The sequence below is a fragment of the Phoxinus phoxinus genome (assembly GCF_949152265.1).
Source record: "Phoxinus phoxinus genome assembly, chromosome: 5".
Classification (NCBI taxonomy): domain Eukaryota; kingdom Metazoa; phylum Chordata; class Actinopteri; order Cypriniformes; family Leuciscidae; genus Phoxinus; species Phoxinus phoxinus.
This window is the reverse complement of record NC_136880.1, coordinates 24494809-24515612: the sequence shown is the minus strand read 5'-3', so window position 1 is coordinate 24515612 and position 20804 is coordinate 24494809. Positions and strand designations below refer to the sequence as shown.

The window sequence follows — 20804 nt, the reverse complement described above, 5'->3', positions numbered from 1 at the left end:
GAATGAGAATTAACTGCACAATTACTAGAAATGTTTACCTTGGATATTATACAATTTGCAAGCATACACAGTTTGTGGAAAAATAAAAAAATGTTCAAGATGTTTCCAACTCTGAACCAATTCTGTAGTAATATATATATACATGTAGGCCTATGTATGTATATATATGTGTGTGTGTTGTCTTTGCATTCTTTCTTGTGGCTCAGTGACACCTAAAGGCTCATTAGTATGCAGCATTAGCAGGTCTTTATCTTCAGGTGTGAATTAGGACATTATTCATGACCTTGTTGGATAATTCACGCCCACCTGCATATTGCCTTTCCAAACAAAAAGTGTCTTACAAAATTTAAATCAATCTATTGTTTAATGTGAACGATTAGCCCGGATGATTTTCAGATCATTTTGAAGTAAATACTCAAGCCGACAACATCCATTAGTCAAAAGTATTGTGGGAATATGTGAAGTTGGTCGTATGTGGTCTTATATCAGAAAATTTAAGTTTGAGTTTTTTGAATAACCACACATAAATAATATTCTCTCAAAAATGCAAACATGTACATACATGTTGCTCACATATTATGATAGCCATGTTCGTGCTAAATAGAGTGTGATTACACCTTTGCCATTAATATGTTTATAAGCAACTGAAAAAAATACAAATATCAGGTCATGTCAAAACATCTCAAGGACCCCAAAAACACCTTGGTCCCCAGAGGGTTAAGTAGCCTCTGTATCTGGATAACCGATCGGATTTCTGTTTCCTGCATAATATTTAAATTAGGTATGTAGCACAACACCAATAAGATACAAATTAAGCAATGTCCCAATTGCTTTCACTCACTCACTTTACTTTCCTGTGCAATCTCCATCCTTAAATCAAATTACGTTTTTTGAATGAAGGGAATATTTCTAGAGTTGATCATACAAAATAACCATGGTTAAGTCACATCATCGATCATCGGGGTTTAAGGTTATAGCATGCAATGACTATATTAACAGAAATGGGGGATTAATAAACATGCTGAAACAATAAAAACATCCAACATTTAAAACATTAAAAAATAAAAAGTTTATTCCTATTATTCCTCTGCCAAAGCAGCGCACGCTCTTCATTAAGATCTCATGCCTCACAGCTGTGATTGTACAGGCGATCACCTCGTTCAGATAATGTTGCACAATTTAAATGAAAAATGACACACACACAGTATCATGTAAGTCTAAATAAACTGTTTTAAATATTGACGTTTATTGTAAGGTTCTAAACTGCGTCTGGCCATTATTTTCTGACAGCCACGTGGGGAGACTGGGCGGGGATTTATATGACGTCCACCTGTGAATGCAGACACGACGGTTGGATTGCGTTTACATCACACTGAGATCTGATAACAATGCGTCCTCGACTACCTCCGAAACTGTACACGCTGATCGGATAACGGATAACGGACAATGGACAACATAAGCGCGTTTACACTTGTCTTTTCAATGTGTATGTGGACAACATCCAGATACGGGTCGCATGTTAATGCCAAGTGTAAACGGCACGCAGCCTTAGACAAAGGAGAACATGTAACTGAAAAAACAAACTAAAAGTCAATGAAAATTAAACTAAGACAAAAACAGCGTCCAAACAGAACAGAACTGTGACAAATAGCAACTAATCACCGGGCTTCCCCATAAAAATCTCACTACGCATTCCAAGCAAGCTGATTAAAGCAGCACTTTAGCCATTGTCTACCTGGTTAGGACACTCTGAATGTCAAGTCCCTAAGATAGAAATAGAATGTGCTGTAAATATGCTGCATTTCTGCTTTTTTGATTATCTATGTAATTGCATGTTACAGTATATACACTCCCCTTTAAAGCAGCACTAGGTTACTTTTCTTTTTTTTGCTCTCGGGGTCCCCCTACAGTTGGGAGACAGTATTGTCCTCTACTACTGTCGTAAACTCTGTCATACATGCACGTGCATTTGTTGACAACCATGATAGCCCTGAACACTGTAGGAGTTCACATGCAGGTGTTCTGCTTGCGTCGCGTGTGAAATGTCTCCATCCAGGTACAGTGGCATATATTTCAGCATGTCATGATATGAATATAATTTCATGGGTTTTTTTTTTTTCAAACGACAAATGATCGCGATGCTCACGTTTACAAGCCAGCGTCATTATAGTAGCCTAGTCTATTCGTTACCGTTTTACTGAATCTATATGATACTTCAATGCAATGTTTGAGTGGTAGATAATAACCATATATCGTCAATATTATAATATCAAGCTACCTATAGATGAATCTGCAAATTTTACAAATCGATTTGCATTATAGCTTGTTTATTTGTTTACAAATAAACAAATATCACAGACATGTTAGGTATCCTAAAATATTATTTTGTACATCTTATATATTTACTTGCAAGAATGTAGCCCCTATCAAACTTGTACACGCCGTTTAGACATAGGCTTTCATTTGATATTTGAAAGTCCGCATCGGTCGAGCATAGGGTTGCCACCTTTGATTTGTGAAAAACCGGGACATTCAGATTATTATTATTTTTTGGGGTCTGAGTTGTAGGTTGTAAATAGTATTTTCTTTGACACTGGTGGCTCATCCGACTTTGTTGTGTTATCCTCATAGACAGTGGTTATCCTCCTCGTCCGTCTCTCTCCCCATTTCACACAATAGATGTAAATAGACAGTTTTTAAAAAGCTAGCTAGCAACTAAACTCACACTGTATCATCTTGGATGTGTGTTGATGCGCGCGCGCGACCGACCGACAGCACAGGCAGTTGCTAGGCGATAAGTTGAGCTTCTAATCAAATAAAAGTAAACGCCTGGCATTGGCCAATCCACTGTTTTACCCGTTTTTACCATGGTTTTTACCCGTTTACGGACACAGGATTGGATGTACTGTACACAACTATGAAGAAAACACAGTAGCGGTAGACGGAAACGGTTTAATTTTAAACCAGGAAATTCTACTTTAGAAGTATATTTTCACAAAAAAAACGGGACAATTCGTGTCCCGGGAAAGAATAGGAATTTTCTGGGACTGTCGCTCAAAAAAAAAGAATAATCCCTGGAAAACATCGGGCACCCCTCCTCCTCCTCCAGCTCACGCCAGCGAGGAAACGCTGGCCCAATGTTGATCCTCGTTCTGCCTTTAATGCGATCACTTTCTCGTTTCCTCTTGTTGCTTTCCTCCGACAAAACCTTTGCTTTCTTGCTTTTCTGTCTGCTTCGGCTATGACTATAACATTTGGCAAACAAACGCTAGTTTCGATTTTTAAGGAAGTGGGGGTGATGGTGGAAGTGACGTATATGCCGTAAAGCAGTCGAATTTTGTAGTTCTCTTTGTTCGCCGGTTACTACCCGAAACCCGAAGTTTAAAAGTACGATTAAAAACGCTACAGACCCCGTCGGGCTATGGCAGACGTGTCATTCAACCTATTGTAAGTCGATGTACCATCACAAGAGACTTGGAAATATATTATTAAGGTTGAAAAGTAACCTAGTGCTGCTTTAACCTGTTAGCCTTCAGCGCCACTTTTGAAAAATCCCCAGAAATTGCATACCCAACCTAAAAAAGATTCAATTCATTGACCCTTCGTCCTAAAAGCTCAAGTATGGTCTCATTTGAAAGCTGACACCTGGCACTTTATTGGAAATGTAGAATGAATTATTGTCATAATGAAAAAAAAATTATGAATAGCTTCAAAGTTGTGTAAGTTATTAGAAATTTATTTTTATGAAACATCTTCATGAAAATTAAATTGAAGTTGGCCCGTCAGCACTCTAGAAATGCACTCCAGCTAAAGACACATGTCTGACCATGTTATATTTAAAATTTGAAGGTGATAAGTCTAAAACTCTGTATTTTGTTAAATGTTTTTCAAGATCATCTCAAATGACTTTATTTTGAATTGACTCTAAAATGCAAACTTGTGTTTATTGTCATCTATTAGCATCTATTCAGTCTATTGTCTCTATTGTTTTGTGGTGCAAACGAGCCCCATTCAGTGTCACTCTCTCCTGCTCACATTTACACCTTTCCAGCCGGCTTATGGCCATAAATATTATTTTCCTTTGTCTCCATTATAATCGCTAACGACTGGCTAATCACGGTGTTTCACCCCCTAATTTCTTTCATAATCTTCACTTCACATTTGAAACTGTATCAAATGCCTTTCTCAAATAAAGAAATATTTCAGTAAGCATTCCGATTTAGAAAAAAAATCATAAAAAATAACAGCTAGATGGCAGGTGCAACTAGAGAGCTAGCTAGCATGTTAGCTTAGCACACCATCAATACACGACAATTTATGAGATTAAAACCCTGTTTTATGCTCCAAACTTACTTTATAGCGCAAGTCGAGTGTTTTAAATAATCTTCTATGAGCTTATTTGGCTTCAGAAAAGAAAATCAGACAGAAAATAAATGAGTTTATGGTATTCTGCATGTTTGTAAAGTCTATATCGATTAGCATTGCATTATACATATAATCTATTATTATAAAAATACCTGACATGGCTCGAAGAACACAGGTAAATCAAATATCATTGCAATCATGTTTATTGTCTTCAAAACATCTTTATCTGCATGTTATAGCGATCTCTGAAAGCTAACGTTAGCTGTGTTTATGTCAGTGACGTCCTGGAAGGTCACAGGTTATTGTTCTTCTTCGTGAGCTCCCATATTTGGAAAAAACTGTGCATAGAGCGCCCTCATTCTGCTGTATGGATTGAAAACACAGTACATCAGAGTATCCAGCGCTCTTTATGTATACATCGACGCATTTGGATATAAATTCAATAAATATTATTCCTGTCTATAGAAATATGATGTAAACCTATGATAATATATCAATATTTCTCCAAATCTGCACATTTTTGAGCCAAAAGCCCTGAGGAACGTTGTTTTGTCACGCGTTCTCAAGACAACAGCACCGGAGTTTTTTTCTGAATGGAGCAGCTGACGCTCATAATTCATATTAAAGGTATCGACTCATTTTTTCATTACATAAATCCTGACACAAATTAAGACATAACTGTCACTATAAGTTTCTCAGAATACAATAGTGGTCAAATACTGAAACGTGAGACTTATATATTTTTAATGATGTATAGTTTGTCAAGGTAATAACATTAAATCTGATAGTAACTTTGAACTATTTAAAAAAAAAAACGCTTCAGAGCGTCCTCGCTCTGGTGAAGGCTAACAGGTTAAAGGGGACCTATAATGCCCCTTATCACAAGATGTAATATAAATCTCTGGTGTCCCCAGAATGTGTCTGTAAAGTTTCAGCTCAAAATATCTCACATATTTATTATAGCTTGTCAAATTTGCCCTTATTTGGGTGTGAGCAAAAACACGCCATCTTTGTCCCTTTTAATGCAAATTAGCTGCTGCTCCCCGCCCCCATTCCAGAAGAGGGCTGAGCCTTTACAGCTCATGCCTTGGATACTCTGGCATCAACAAAACTGGAGAATGTCACGCAGCCAAAAAGTCAGAAATGGTCATTATCGGTGTTCAGCCTTATATATGTTTAAACCGCAGTCGGACACTGATGGAGAGACTCAGGAAGAAGTTACAACTTTTAGAATGCAACTGGACGTTTCTAAATGGTTAGTGGATACATTTATGTAGTTGTTATGGAGTTAAGTTGACTCAACTCATCAACTAGCATGTACCGTCATGTTAATGTACAAATATTTCAGAAACAACTTTTGTGCTAATCCAGTGTTCAACTGACCCTCTTTTGTGAAGCAGTCAGGCGTAAAATTATTTGCGTAAATATATAACACTTTAATGAATTTCTGCGGTACATTCCTAAATTAAATTCAACCAGGGTGTCCTCAGTGGCTCAGATGCCGGGAGTCTATGGAACATCCAATAATAGAACTTTTGTAATGTTTTTTGGCGCAGCCATTGTATATCTCCAGCTGCTACACTGAGGAAACAGAAATAGTGGACTGTTGCGGCAGTGCGGTTTCTATGCTAATAGGGCAGATTGTCACTAGTCATGGTCACTTGCGGAATCTGAAACTGCTCATTTGGAGAGAAGGTTTCACTCTTTTTTCAGCATCTCCCTTCATGAGCACTGCAATAAGGCACTGTGTCAAGTTAAAAGTGGTTCAGAATCAGACTTTAAAATTTCTTTTTAAAGCTGTTCAGTCCATTTCGCTTCCTCTAGTTGTTTTTAAATGCAAGAACGCATCCTGCGAAAAGCTCATAATGGTGAGCTTTTCACCTGAGGTGGCTCAGTGGCTTCATTAGCTATTCTCCATTTGCATGATCTTGAATGACTATCAATCAGCATCATTTCAGGATTAGCCATATGGTTAGTGGAGGCTAAGGAGACTGTAATGACATCAGCACATTGTCAGTGAGTGGAAGGGATGAGAAATGTGTGCATGCGAAAGTGCACGCAAAGGACTGCAGGGCAATCTCTCATGATTTTTATATGCAGCTCGATCGGCACAGTAGCATTTCCATACTGCATAATTCATTAACTAAATAAACAGTTTTTGTCGTTCTACCCAAGAATTCCACCCACCCGAACATACAAAAACTGAGAAATAATGAAGAGTTTCTGATGGAAAGAGAACAGGCTTGTTGTTTAGGGTGGTGGTTCCAGCAGGTCAGGTGAGAGCTCAGGCCTCCTGTGAGAGTGCCATTGTGATTAATGAGCTAATGACACTTTAATTGGGTTGGGGCTCTGGAGAGAAGCACCAGAAGGATGCCACTTCTACGATAGGACAGACAGAGGAAGAGGACGGGGATGAGGTATCCCTCTATTTCCCTACAGCATTACATTAACCAAAATAACACAGAAATTCCTGTTACGGTAAGTGTAGTCAGAAGTTCCCTTGGCAAAGACATCAGCAAATTCACAACTAGCAGCTGCGAGTCACCTGTGCCAAACACAACTCTGTTTTTGTTTCTTGTAAGGGAGGTGTGTTCACACTGTGTCTGCACTGAAAAAAAAAGCTAAATAAAACTAAAAAGCTAAAATCGGTTTCTAAAATTTAAATAATTAAATATAAATACACCGCAGTTTAAAAGTTTGATTTTGGTAAGATTTTATGTTTGTTTGTTTTTAAAAAGAAGTCACCAAGGTCACCAAGGTTACATTTGTTTGTCAAAAATACAGTAAAAAGCAGTAATATTGTAAAATATTATTTCAATATACAACAACTTATCTATTTGAATGCATTTTAAAATTGTATTTAATCCTGTGATGGTGAAACTGAATTTTCAGCATTACTCCAGTGTTCAGTGTCACATTATCCTTCAGAAATAATTCTAATATGCTGATTTGTTGCTCAATAAGCAGTTGTTGTTATTATTATCAATGTTGAAAACAGTTGTGCTGTTTAACATTTTTGTGGAAACCACCTTTAACCACTATTCATTATTTGATGAATAGAAAGTTCAAAAGAACAGCATTTATTTTGAAATTGAAATATTTTGCAACATTATAATGTAAATCTTTACTATCCCTTTTGATTCATTTAATGCATCTTTGCTGAATAAAAGAAAAAAAATCTGATATGCAAGACTTATTTATTAGAATATACAAACGAAAAAGCTTGTGATAAAAATGTGATTGAAAAGACTAAAATACTACTATGAAAAAAACATTTTTTAAATAATATTTATATATATAATGGGTGTATGAACTTCAATTAAATTAAATCTACTCCTAAATAGCGATAATACTGATTATGTCAACAGGGCACTGGTCTAAACAGAGACAAATGACTAAGCATCTCTGAACACACACTCACATGAGTGCTAATGGCTGCTCAGTTGAGGAGATATAGATCTTTCTGTCATGGGGCATCCAGATAACTCAGCTGAAAATGGAAGGACACCTCGCGGCATGTGCCATGTGACCTTTGGCATGACCTCATTCCCTCTGTGCTCGGTTGTAATGCCCTTCAAACGGGAATGCAGGGCAAGTGTCTGTTCAGCCAGCCATGTGTAGCGGTCTATATGACTCTGACAAGGATGCTACATTAATCCCAGGTATGAGATATTCCAGTGGAACAATTATAAAAGACTGCTCGAGTGAACTGCATATGCATTATCTACTTTTTCCTCTTTTTTTTTTACATTGCTTTGGAAAATTCCCTGAGACCACAGTTTAAATTCTCGGTAACACTTTGCCTGAAGCATATATATATATAATGCATTAATTATGCCTTAATGCACCTTATAAGGCCTTCTATGGTCTCATGAATAATTGTAACCACAGTTATAATACATTGTAATACTACCTCATAACATACCTGTCACAGGTTAACCTGGTGACTTTATAAACTTGGACTTACATACATCCATTTCACTGATACTGTGCATTGCCGGCAATATCAACATCTGTGTACACATCAGGAAGGTGTTATGGAGTTTTTGTTTTGTTCAGTCTAAGGTTTGTTACTGCTGTGTTTTGTTATAGTTCAACTCTTTATAGTTTTTCTTAAAGTTTGTCATTATTTGTCTATAATAACAGAATGCCAGAAAACACAATAATTCATATGATAATTACCTTTATTTTTCCACATATTTCCCACAAACCTTATTGCAGTTAAACTTCCCGGTTCACACTCTGTACAACCAAACCCATAATCCAGGTTAAACTGTCTTTTAAAGCAACCGCCACATCACTTCCTGTGGAAGATGCCATTTTGGTGTGATGTCAGAGGGGGGGATTTAGAAACCGTTGTTTTTGCCAATTAATTTGTTGTTAAACTCTTTCTCTGTTAATGGTTGTTGTTTTAGCTGTTTGGAAGGTTTAAGTGTTGTGTTGGGTGTTTAGATTATTTAATTTGATTGTTACAAATGTTTTAGTTTGTACCTGTAGTTGGTATGCCCTATAGGTGGGGCTTCAGCCTATAAATAGGCTTGCTGTCTGAAAGGATACCAGTTCTGATTGTGGACTCAGAGGAAGCTCATACTGTGCAGTGTTGCGATCTTGGGCCAATTGGTTTAGCCAAAATTAGCACATTGTTGCTGTTTTCTTTTCTTTTTTGTACAGTTTTTATTTATTTTTGTCTTCTCATGCACTGTAAATATTTTAGCACCTTACAATAAACCACCATTTTTGGATTTTGCATCGACCTTTTTGTACAGCACGTCATTTCCCTTTTCCACTCCAACTGGTTGGCCTTCCTACATATGGTGTCAGAAGTGGGATCATTCCACCAGTGAGTGACGTGCCTGCATAAGGTAATGCCCGGCTGACATGGCACCCAAAACGAGGGGTCAGCCTGTAGAGGGCTCAGATGCAGTAATGGACCAAGGTGCTGTGGGAGGTGCTGCCGAGGAGAGATTGCTGCCTGCGGAAATCCCAACCACTGGGGGAGATGTTGCCGTCACAGCGCTGGTACAAATGTTCCAGTCCTTCATGCAGTATCAAAAGGATCGGGATGAAAGGCAGGAGAGGGAGGCTTCTCGTCGCGAACAGAATTACAAGGTCCTCAGCCACCAGGTCACCCAAATGCAGCTAGACATGGAGCGGACAAGACATGGAGGTTCGGAAGGAGCTGCAAAGCGGGTGATAGACCATGAACCTCGGATAGCCAAGCTGGAGGACAGTGATGATATTGAACACTACCTTACAACTTTTGAAAGACTGGCAGAGGTGTATCAGTGGCCAAGGGGTGACTGGGCTGTTCGTCTTATTCCCTTGCTAACTGGCAAGGCCCGAGGTGCTTTTGTGGCCATGAACCCCTCCCAAACCCGAGACTACGACCAAGTAAAAGCTGCAATTCTAACAAAATACGAAATCGGTGCCGAGACATACCGGTTGAGATTCCGGTCCTTTAATACCCCTGCCGAGGAGAGCCCTACGGAACTCTACATCCGACTGAAGGACTTGTTCTCTAAATGGGTACACTATGAGCAAAGTAATAAGAGGGACATTATGGAGGCCCTTGTGTTGGAGCAGTACCTGCGAGTGTTGTATCCTGAGGTGAGGACTTGGGTAAAGGAAAGAGATCCTGACACCGCCGCAGAGGCTGCAACATTGGTTGAGGCCTACATTGCTGCACGGAAGGGACCTGGAACTACTCGATATGCTGGCATCCTCCACTCTGCGAAGGGTAAGTCTGATGGGTTGGGGGTCGGTTCAAACTCTCAAAGTGGCCCTAAAATCTTTAGGCCCATTCATTCTAAACCAACATCGGCCACAATTCCCCAGACAACAGTTAAGGGAGAGATCATTATATGTTATAACTGTGGTGAGCCAGGTCATACTAGGCCCCTTTGTCCACTCAAAAAGCCCAAGACAACTGGTCTTTGTTATATGCCCCGGCCAGAACAGTTGAGAACACAGCCTGATCGAGAGCCAGTCATCACTGTACTGTTAAATGGTAAACCGCTTTCAGCGTTGGTGGACACAGGTTGTGCCCATACGCTGGTACAGGCCCAGTATATACCCAGAGATTCCTGGAGTGAAGGAGATGCAGTAACAGTTTGTTGTGTGCATGGGGATAGCACAGAGTTGCCTACTGCTGAGGTTTATATTGAGGTCTGTAATCAGTCATATCTGATGAATGTGGGTGTTGCTACCAAGCTGCCCTATCCTGTACTGTTAGGTACTGACTTCCCTATACTAGCTGAATTGGTGCAAGAGACTGTATGGTGTGGCGTGGTCACGAGAGCCCAAGCAAAGCAGCTTACTCAGGTCCCACAGCCCCAAGAAATAACACCAGACACACTGCAAGAAATGCCCTTCAGCTCGGAGACTAGTTTAGGTGAGTCACGGCCTACAGAGCAGGAAAGGCTGCAGAAACGCAGGGAGTGGGTTGAGGGGTTGTTGGAAACTTCAGAGGAAGCTGAGGAAGGGGAAGAAGAACCCGAACTCACTGAAGCAGACTTACTTGTCCCTGGTAATTTAGCCCAACTTCAGCGTGAGGACTCAACCTTGACTGAATGTTTTAAACAGGCTGAGGAAAATGAGGGTGTTGTATCTTTGCTTGGTGAGACTTTTGTTGTACAAAATAGTCTTTTGTACCGACAAAGTAAGGAAGAAGGACTGCAGCTGGTAGTACCTAAGGCATACAGGAAGGAGGTGTTAGAACTTGGGCATTCTATTCCCTGGGCAGGTCACTTGGCTTTTATGAAGACATTAATGCGAATTGCAAAAAGATTTTATTGGCCAAAGATGTACAGTGAGGTTAAGGATTTCTGTAAATCTTGTCCAGAATGTCAGCTCACTACTGGCCGTACGCCTGCCTACGCACCCCTTATACCACTTCCTGTAATTGACACTCCGTTTAAGCGAATAGGAATTGACGTAGTTGGGCCTGTGGAAAAGAGTCAGAGGGGGAACCGATTTATCTTGGTTATTTGCGATTACGCTACCAGGTACCCTGAGGCATACCCGTTACGAGAGGTCACAGCTAAGCAAATAGCCACGGTACTCCTACGATTTTTCTCGCAGGTTGGAATACCTCAGGAAGTGCTCACAGATCAGGGTCCAAACTTCATGAGCCACACCTTACAAAAAGTATATCAATTGCTGGGCATAAAGAGAGTACGAACCACCCCTTACCATCCTCAGACTGATGGTCTTGTTGAACGTTTCAACCAGACCCTGAAAACTATGCTGAGGAAGTATGTTTCTGACACAGGCAAGGACTGGGACAAGTGGCTTCCATTCCTTCTGTTTGCATATAGGGAGGTGCCTCATGCATCCACGGGGTTCTCGCCATTTGAACTACTGTATGCTCACCATGTCAGAGGGCCTCTGGATGTACTGAGGGAGAGTTGGGAGGCCACTGATAAGCCAGACAAGAAAAATATTCTCTCCTATGTGCTAAAGATGAGAGAGCATCTGCAGAAGACAACAACCCTTGCACGAGAAAATCTGCTGCAGTCTCAAAAACGACAAAAAGAGTGGTACGACCGAACAGCCAGATCCCGTACATTGGAGCCAGGTGAAAAGGTTTTGTTGTTGTTACCGACGAGTGAGCATAAACTGCTGGCTAAGTGGCAGGGCCCTTACCAAATAAAGCGGAAAGTGGGTCCTGTGACATATGAAATAGAGATCCCATCCAGGACCCAGCCCTTGCAAATCTTCCATGTTAACATGTTAAAGAAGTGGTATGCTCGTTCCACACAACCAGAACCTGTGTCTGAGGCAGAAACGGGAACTGCAGCTGCTTTGTTCGTGAGATCCGTGGAGGGTGAGGAGGAAATAGAGGAACAATACCTGCCTGGTCGTCAGGGGAACAGTCAGCTGAATTTTGAGCACTTAGAAGATAGTCAAAGGCAAGAACTTCTACAATGCATCCCAGCCCAACTCTTTATGGAGATACCTGGCAGAACAAGTGTTATCCACCATCACATCACTCTCAAAGATACCAAACCCATTCGTCAGCCAGTATACCGGGTCCCAGAAAGACTTCTGCCAGTTATGAAGGAGGAGTTGGAGACCATGCAGAGCCTTGGTGTGATAGAACCTTCAACCAGCGAATGGAGCAATCCCATTGTCCTAGTGCCTAAGAAGGATGGCAGTCTCAGATTCTGTCTGGATTTCCGCAAGCTCAATAATGTGAGTAAATTTGACCCATATCCCATGCCAAGAGTGGATGAGGTAGTGGAGAGTCTTGGAAGAGCAAAATATCTCACCACACTTGACCTCTGCAAGGGATATTGGCAGGTTCCACTAAGTTTGGAGAGCAAGGAGGTCACTGCATTTAAAACACCCTTTGGACATTTTCAGTTTCGTGTGCTTCCCTTTGGACTTCATGGAGCTCCAGCTACTTTCCAAAGGATGATGGACCACATCCTTCGGGGGACTGAGAAGTTTGCTGCTGCATACTTAGATGACATAATCATCTATAGTCAAACTTGGCAGGAGCATATGGTTCATCTGAAGGACGTGCTACTGAGAATTAAGAATGCTGGTCTAACCATCCGCCCAGACAAATGCACCCTAGCCAGGACTGAGACGCAATACCTAGGGTATGTGCTGGGTCATGGAGTAATACGTCCACAGGTGGGGAAAGTGGAGGCCATCAAGAATGCAGAACGGCCAGTAACCAAGAAACAGGTCCGTTCTTTCCTTGGACTTATAGGGTGGTACAGGCGTTTTATCCCCAACTTCTCTGAACGAGCCTTTACCCTAACTGATTTAACTAAAAAAGACAGGCCAAATAAAGTTAACTGGACTCAGGACTGTGAGAGGGCTTTCCAGGACCTAAAGGACTCCTTATGCACAGAGCCTGTTTTACAGAGTCCCGACTTTGAAAAGACCTTCACTGTACAGACCGATGCTTCTGAACATGGCATTGGGGCTGTACTGCTTCAGGAAGGTCAAGGGCAGCTTCAACCGATTGCCTACATCAGCAGAAAGCTCCTTCCCCGTGAATCCAAGTATTCTACAGTCGAGAAGGAGTGTCTGGCAATTAAATGGGCGTTAGACGCTTTAAGATACTATCTGGTGGGACGCAAATTCACACTTGAGACTGATCACAGAGCATTGGCCTGGTTGGGCCGTATGAGAGATACAAATGCCCGGATCACCAGATGGTTTTTAGCCATCCAACCATTTGACTTTGAGATCTTGTACAAAGCTGGGTCCCAAAATTGTACAGCAGATTACCTCTCTAGGACACCTCAGGTGTCTGAAGAAGGGGGGAGAAATGTCACAGGTTAACCTGGTGACTTTATAAACTTGGACTTACATACATCCATTTCACTGATACTGTGCATTGCCGGCAATATCAACATCTGTGTACACATCAGGAAGGTGTTATGGAGTTTTTGTTTTGTTCAGTCTAAGGTTTGTTACTGCTGTGTTTTGTTATAGTTCAACTCTTTATAGTTTTTCTTAAAGTTTGTCATTATTTGTCTATAATAACAGAATGCCAGAAAACACAATAATTCATATGATAATTACCTTTATTTTTCCACATATTTCCCACAAACCTTATTGCAGTTAAACTTCCCGGTTCACACTCTGTACAACCAAACCCATAATCCAGGTTAAACTGTCTTTTAAAGCAACCGCCACATCACTTCCTGTGGAAGATGCCATTTTGGTGTGATGTCAGAGGGGGGGATTTAGAAACCGTTGTTTTTGCCAACTAATTTGTTGTTAAACTCTTTCTCTGTTAATGGTTGTTGTTTTAGCTGTTTGGAAGGTTTAAGTGTTGTGTTGGGTGTTTAGATTATTTAATTTGATTGTTACAAATGTTTTAGTTTGTACCTGTAGTTGGTATGCCCTATAGGTGGGGCTTCAGCCTATAAATAGGCTTGCTGTCTGAAAGGATACCAGTTCTGATTGTGGACTCAGAGGAAGCTCATACTGTGCAGTGTTGCGATCTTGGGCCAATTGGTTTAGCCAAAATTAGCACATTGTTGCTGTTTTCTTTTCTTTTTTGTACAGTTTTTATTTATTTTTGTCTTCTCATGCACTGTAAATATTTTAGCACCTTACAATAAACCACCATTTTTGGATTTTGCATCGACCTTTTTGTACAGCACGTCATTTCCCTTTTCCACTCCAACTGGTTGGCCTTCCTACAATACCTTATGAAAGTATAATGCATTAAAACACATGGCAAACGGACAATTTCAGATGTTACAAGGAATCTGCAAATATTACAATGCATTTCTACGTTGGCTACAATTATTTATGAAAATATATAATGCATTATATTATTAATGCCATTATAATGTATTATACAGAAAGCCTTTAAGTGTTATCCTAAATATTCACTGCTACATGGCATGCACATGTATTCCATGAAGCTGTTTCTACTGCCACCAACTGGATAGAAAAAAAAACTGATAAACCACTGCAAAATCTACTTCATCATATAGGGGCAGTGAAGGTGAAATAATAAAGCCCTGATATGCAGTGATAGGTGATCAGTCAGACCTATTTATATCTGTTTGGGATAATCTGGGTTTGTTTCTGTGTTGGGTGGGGTTTGTCACGTGTTTTAGTTCTGTGTCCTAGGCTGTGTTCGTTCACTATTCCCTATATTAGTCCACTAATATAGTTCACTTGAGGGAGTGAATGAAAACGAGTAAGTGAATTCGGACACTGAGTGCGCCAGAAGATTGTGCTTGCTGTTTAATAATAATTTGAAACTTATCAAACTGGCAGCTCCAGTAGTAAGATAAACAGATTTATCTTGAACTCTTTCACAGAGCATTATGGGTATTCTCTAGCCTTTGAGCGTACATCGGTTGTACATTCGATATTGCAGTGCATTGTGGGATTGAATGATAACATCCACTATGAATTCGGACACCACTACAAATGACTGTTCCCTCAAATAATGCCCTATTTAAGGGTATAAGGGGTGATTTCGGACACAGCCCTAGTTTTCAGTTCGTTTCTATGGTTTTTCATGCTTTGATTAATGTGTACCTGTAATTCATTTAGTTGATTGGTTTGTCTGTGTATTTAAGCTCTACATTTCTTTCTGTTCGTTGTCTATTCTCGTTGTGCTTTAATCAATTGTTCTGATTCGTAGTTTTCTAGTGTTCTGAGGGTTTTGTTTAATATATCTGTAACTGCTGTATTTAGATCCGTTTCCTCCTCATTTGCAACCGAAAGCTGAAAGTAGCAGTGCTGCTTAATATATTATTGCTGTACTCTTGAATTTTCTGTTCATCAAAGAATCTTGAAAAAAATGCATAACAGTTTCTACAAAAAAAATATTAAGAAGCACAAATGTTTTCAACAGTGATAATAATCAGAAACATTTAGGCTACTGAGCACCTAATCAGCATATTAGAATTATTTTTGAAGTATCATGTACAACTGAAGACTGGAGTAATTAATGCAGCTTTGTCATTGCAGGAAACAATTACATTTTAAAATATATTACAATTTAAAAAAGCAGTTATTTTAAATCATAATTAATTATACTTCACAATATTATGGTTTTGCTGTATTTTTGATTATATAAAATTCAGTCTTGCTGAGCATAAGGGTTTTCTTTCAAAAACATTATACCACAGAGAAGAGAGAATGGTTGTGCTCTACATCTGATATTTTCAGGATTAAAGATCATTTAACATTCCTGCAAACTCTCTATTTTGTCATTGAGCAGTTTTAAAACATCACATTCTCAATGATTCTCAATAAAACACATTCTTAATAAATCACAATGCTTTTTTCTCACAATAGACTTCCACCCTGCAACCGTATGAGTGAAAAACCTCACCTGAGTGACCTTCTCTGTCACATTATGGGTCCGGTCTATTAGTTTGCAGGGGGCGATGATGTCAATCTCACTGGGCGGAACAGCAATTAAGGGGTCCGGCTTCATATCTAAGTTGTGTGATATTTGAGGACCCCAAACTGAGGTCCGGAGCCGAATGAGATCGGAGTCAGAAGTAGCATTCTGTAAGCTGGCTTTGCGGTGCATGGCGCCTAGAAGGAAAAAATGAACAAAGATCTAATTAATCTCATCATCTAATGTTGCATGTATTTGTTTTCAATTATTACTCTCTGCAATACTAGTATGATGACTGTTATACTGTTTATTGGACTGTACATGGCAACATGTCGGTGCTACTAATCACTCCATGGTCTTTGGCCAATTGGTTCTATCATCACCTGTGCTACTAGGTCTGACGGGTAGCTTCTTGTCCCAGTTGAAGTCAGTGGTGGAAGGTGAGGGACGCATGCCGCACAGGCTCTCACAGGAGCGGCTGTGGGAGATACTGCAGCTGGACGGACAGGCCTCTGACGTGAGGTTGTGCAGACGCGGGGAGAACTGGGAGAAGCCCTGAGGCAGGGGAGGGGACACTTCTGATGGTCGTGGCTCACCTTCAGGCTCATTTTGAGCCTTATCTTCCCACAACAACAGCTGAGATCCCCCGAGTGCAGAGCGTTCAGGCAGGGAGAGCAGTTTGTCCAGGGCTACAGACTCATGGCCCATATGGGGCATCGGCTGCATGTAGCCTTTTTCAGAATCTTCATGCAGAGACTGTTTACTGCCACTCAGTGAGCGCAGCAGAGGCAAAGGCAGCCGGAGTCTGTGTCTTCTTGCTGAGGAGATAGGAAGTTAAGTATTTTATCAGATCATCATTACATTGCATAATTCAAACACAAAAATGGTAGCTCATGAATTGGGGACCCATACATGCTATCTGTAACCATCCTGCAGTCTAAATACATCTTAAAAATACATTAAAAAAAATAGACGTGTATTGTGACACCATAAAATGTTCTGCAAGCAGCATATAAATATGCCATTATATTAGATTTAGACGTTTTGCCAGCAAAAACATGAAATAATAATGTCAATAGATTATGACAATAGTCTAACAAGTCTACCAATAAATACCACCATTTGGTGGGTCTCTAAAGACAAGCATTCAACAATGCCATGACGCAATGGAAACAACGGTGTTCACAGGACAAGTAACTTATTGTTTACATAAATTATTCAACATTTTCAGTAAGAGGCAGATAGACAGACTACGGAAGCTTGTTTCTGCCACAGAATAAAAAATAAAAAAAGGTAATTGTGACGTTTTAACAATAGCAGTTTACATCTCGCAATTATGACTTTATAACATGCAATTGGGAGTTTATTTCTCGCAATTCTGAGAAAAAAAGTGACATAAAATGTCGCAATTATCTTTTAAAATATTTTATTCCATGATAGATAGATAGATAGATAGATAGATAGATAGATAGATAGATAGATAGATAGATAGATAGATAGATATTATTAATAATAACATGAGTCCTGTTATTATTTTTGTATTGTATTGTAAAAATACAACGCAAAAAAAAGATGATCGTCTAGAATTAAAACTTATAATCTTTTAAGTTACAAGGAACTACTTCTAAAGTGCATCACTTAATTGTACAATACAAAATATTTTTGAACATAATTGTCACACATTCTTATGAGGAAGCAACACCAAATCTAAAATTCAAATACAATATAATGTAATGAATTAAATCTGTCAGGTGTTTGAGTACCTTTAGAGAGCCAGGGGATGGTGTGTTTGTGGTTGATGTCTCTGCCCGGTGAGCTGTCGATGGGTCTGTCCGGCTGACCTGCCAGCTCAAAGTTCAGGATGAACATGATGACTAAACCATCCTCATTCTTAACTGGAACCACATCCACAAGGGACGGCAAACACACACCTGCGTTGAGAGGGGGAAATCTGAACATTTGCAATAATGGCCACACATTCAGAGACAAAAAAATTCTGGGGTCACTTGACATCAGCACAGAAAAAAGCTCTTCATATGTTTCTGTCACCATTAGAGGGCAGCATACAACAATAGATTCCAAACACAGTTGATTCAAACAGATGACAAGTATTTAAGTGGATTTATTATTTTTCACAACACGTTTACCACAAAAGCTATCACAATCTATGAGTGCATAGAAGGTCTGTGTTAAGGTCTGTGATAACCAGCTTGGCAGATGTCCTGAGCCCTGACTGTTCACTGTGGCAACTGATAGCCATCCCACATTGGACACTGCCAAACCAATCAGCCCCTCTCTGTGCCAGTCTGATGGGCCAGCATTGATAGCCAGGAGTGGTTCACAACAGAGATGAACTCAAGGGCAGGCAGGACGACAATGGAACCGGGAACATGGTGCCATCTCTCAGGGATTAAAGAGTGAAACAAGTCTCTATTCCTCTGTAAATCATTTCATTCATACCAGCAGCATCTGCTACTGCAAAACACAGTCACAAAGAGCATAACCATCTGCTGCTTAACACCGGCATCGTCTGCGTCATAATCTTCACAGTGTATAAGATACCAGACCAATACAGGTAAGAACAAATGCTGATGTGTTATATTACGCAGGTTAAGTGCTCCATAAATACATTTTATATTGAAATGTCGCAAGATACAACATTGCAAGTGAAACACAAAAGGGTGTGACCAGGTCAATGTGTCTAATTTGCAAGTTCAAGCCTTTTAAGAGATACTCAAACACATTCTTAAGATTAACTCGTGCTTTAATTTGCAAATGTCGAGGCATGTCTGTTTACATCCATGAAAAAAAAGACAAGCTTTCATTTGCAAACCTTACAAACTAAATCGGATTTTGACTTTTTCAGTACCAAGGACAGAGGCGGCTATTAGGACGAGGGAGGTTAATGCCACCGGAGGAAATTGTATTGTTTTCATAAGAACATAAGCACCATAGAAAACTGAAATTAATAATGGGATTTAGTGGCTCTAAAGCCTGACACACGCCCTCATCTTTCTCCTCCTCTCCACCACATCCTCTTGTCTGTCATGTGGATTCAGTTTTAGATGCACTGTATCATTTTCATCCCGTGCTTTCAGCTAGATATTCCAGAAAACCAGCCATTACAATGAGAAAACCACAAGGCCTTTTGGATGTGGTGGTTATAGAGAGAAAAGAATAATTGATCAGTTTAAAATACTTTTAGTGCTCTTGGTCTATCACTAAGGTTCATCATTTGCAGATTAACAAGGCATTTAGTGTCCTGATAATGTTGATATGTTGTTTTCAGTGTTTTACACTCCATGTAGAGTCCTACATAGAATCTGTCACAGCCTTTAGTGAACCAACATATGACTCACTTACTGAACTGCAGGTTCCATGTCAATGAATCATTACTTTGTTTTCCATTAGGCCACTTTTACAAGCTGCGTCACCAAGAAAGCAAAAATATATTCAATCTTTACCTGTATACATTACATCTATGTCACATCAATGCAGAAAGCACTATCAAATTAGCTAGGAAACTTAAACAAATACATATTGGCCAAGGGATTTATGCAACTTCATGAACGAGTTGCATATAAATTCTGCAGAAGTTTGCAGAACTCTACAGTGATAGATCTCACGCAACTTTTCTACTTGCATGTTGGACAAGTATTTATTCTTTTGAATACCTGCTGCAATAAAGAAAGCGAGATGTAGCAGGCAGCTCTGTGTCGCAGTATGTGTCCTTGTGCTTCCTTATCCTCTCGATTTACTCGTAGGATTTGAATATCATAATAAAACAAATTGCATGCAAATTTAGATAATAGCCTGAGGTTTGAGTTAAACTGCTGCCATATTCATGACTCCTTTCAGAAAAACAGCAACTACAAGCCTGCCAAAGTTCATGTTACACTGGGAGCTCTGAAAATACCTCGGAATTTGACATGTGAAACTAATTTTTAACCGCTGGCACGTCAAAGCAAACACAACGTAATCAATAAATCAAAGTGCCAAACGAATGCTTTAAGAACAATTCTCTACAAGAAAAAAAGATATAAAAAAATAAAAATTATAGATATTTTTTAATATATATATATATATATATATATATATATATATATATATATATATATATATACATATACATATACATACTAAACTAACTAAACTGTACACAAGATAAAAACAGAATTAGACTACAGGATAATATTACAACATTATACAACGTATAATATTTTATCATTTTCACTTAAAAAACTTTGACTCTAACTTTGATCCAATGGTTATATGAACAGCAAGATCAGGTTAGCAACATGCAAAAAAAAAAAAAAAAAGTCAATAAGGTCTTTCAGCATCTTTTAAGTAAGAAACTCCAAACTCAGCTGAACGCTGAAGAGGGCTTTCTGATAGACTCTCCTATGAGAGTTCAGGGATGAAGAACGGGCATTTAAATAATTAACTCCTAGAGATGGTTTCAGTCATTACTCTGTCTAATTATAGCAGAGGAAGCCATTACCAGAATATGAAGACCGATGAGCAGGGTCATCCTCTGTCTTATGCGTTGAACGGAGGTTTTCCATTGGACCTCTCCTTGTTACACTCATAAATGGGTCAC

At 39.5% G+C, this 20804-nt stretch overlaps 1 protein-coding gene across 4 annotated transcripts in view; it reads right to left on the bottom strand.

Annotated features, from left to right (window-relative positions):
- kcnh2a (potassium voltage-gated channel, subfamily H (eag-related), member 2a) overlaps positions 1 to 20804 on the bottom strand; it is a 100661-nt gene that overhangs the window by 51722 nt on the left and 28135 nt on the right. For all 4 annotated transcript variants that reach the window (XM_079612347.1, XM_079612348.1, XM_079612345.1 and 1 more), the window contains 3 exons: positions 17968 to 18135; positions 16588 to 17022; positions 16193 to 16401 (listed from right to left, as the gene is read on the bottom strand). In XM_079612347.1, the coding sequence (XP_079468473.1) occupies positions 16193 to 16401; positions 16588 to 17022; positions 17968 to 18135 (812 nt within the window). The remainder of the gene's footprint in view (positions 1 to 16192; positions 16402 to 16587; positions 17023 to 17967; positions 18136 to 20804) is intronic.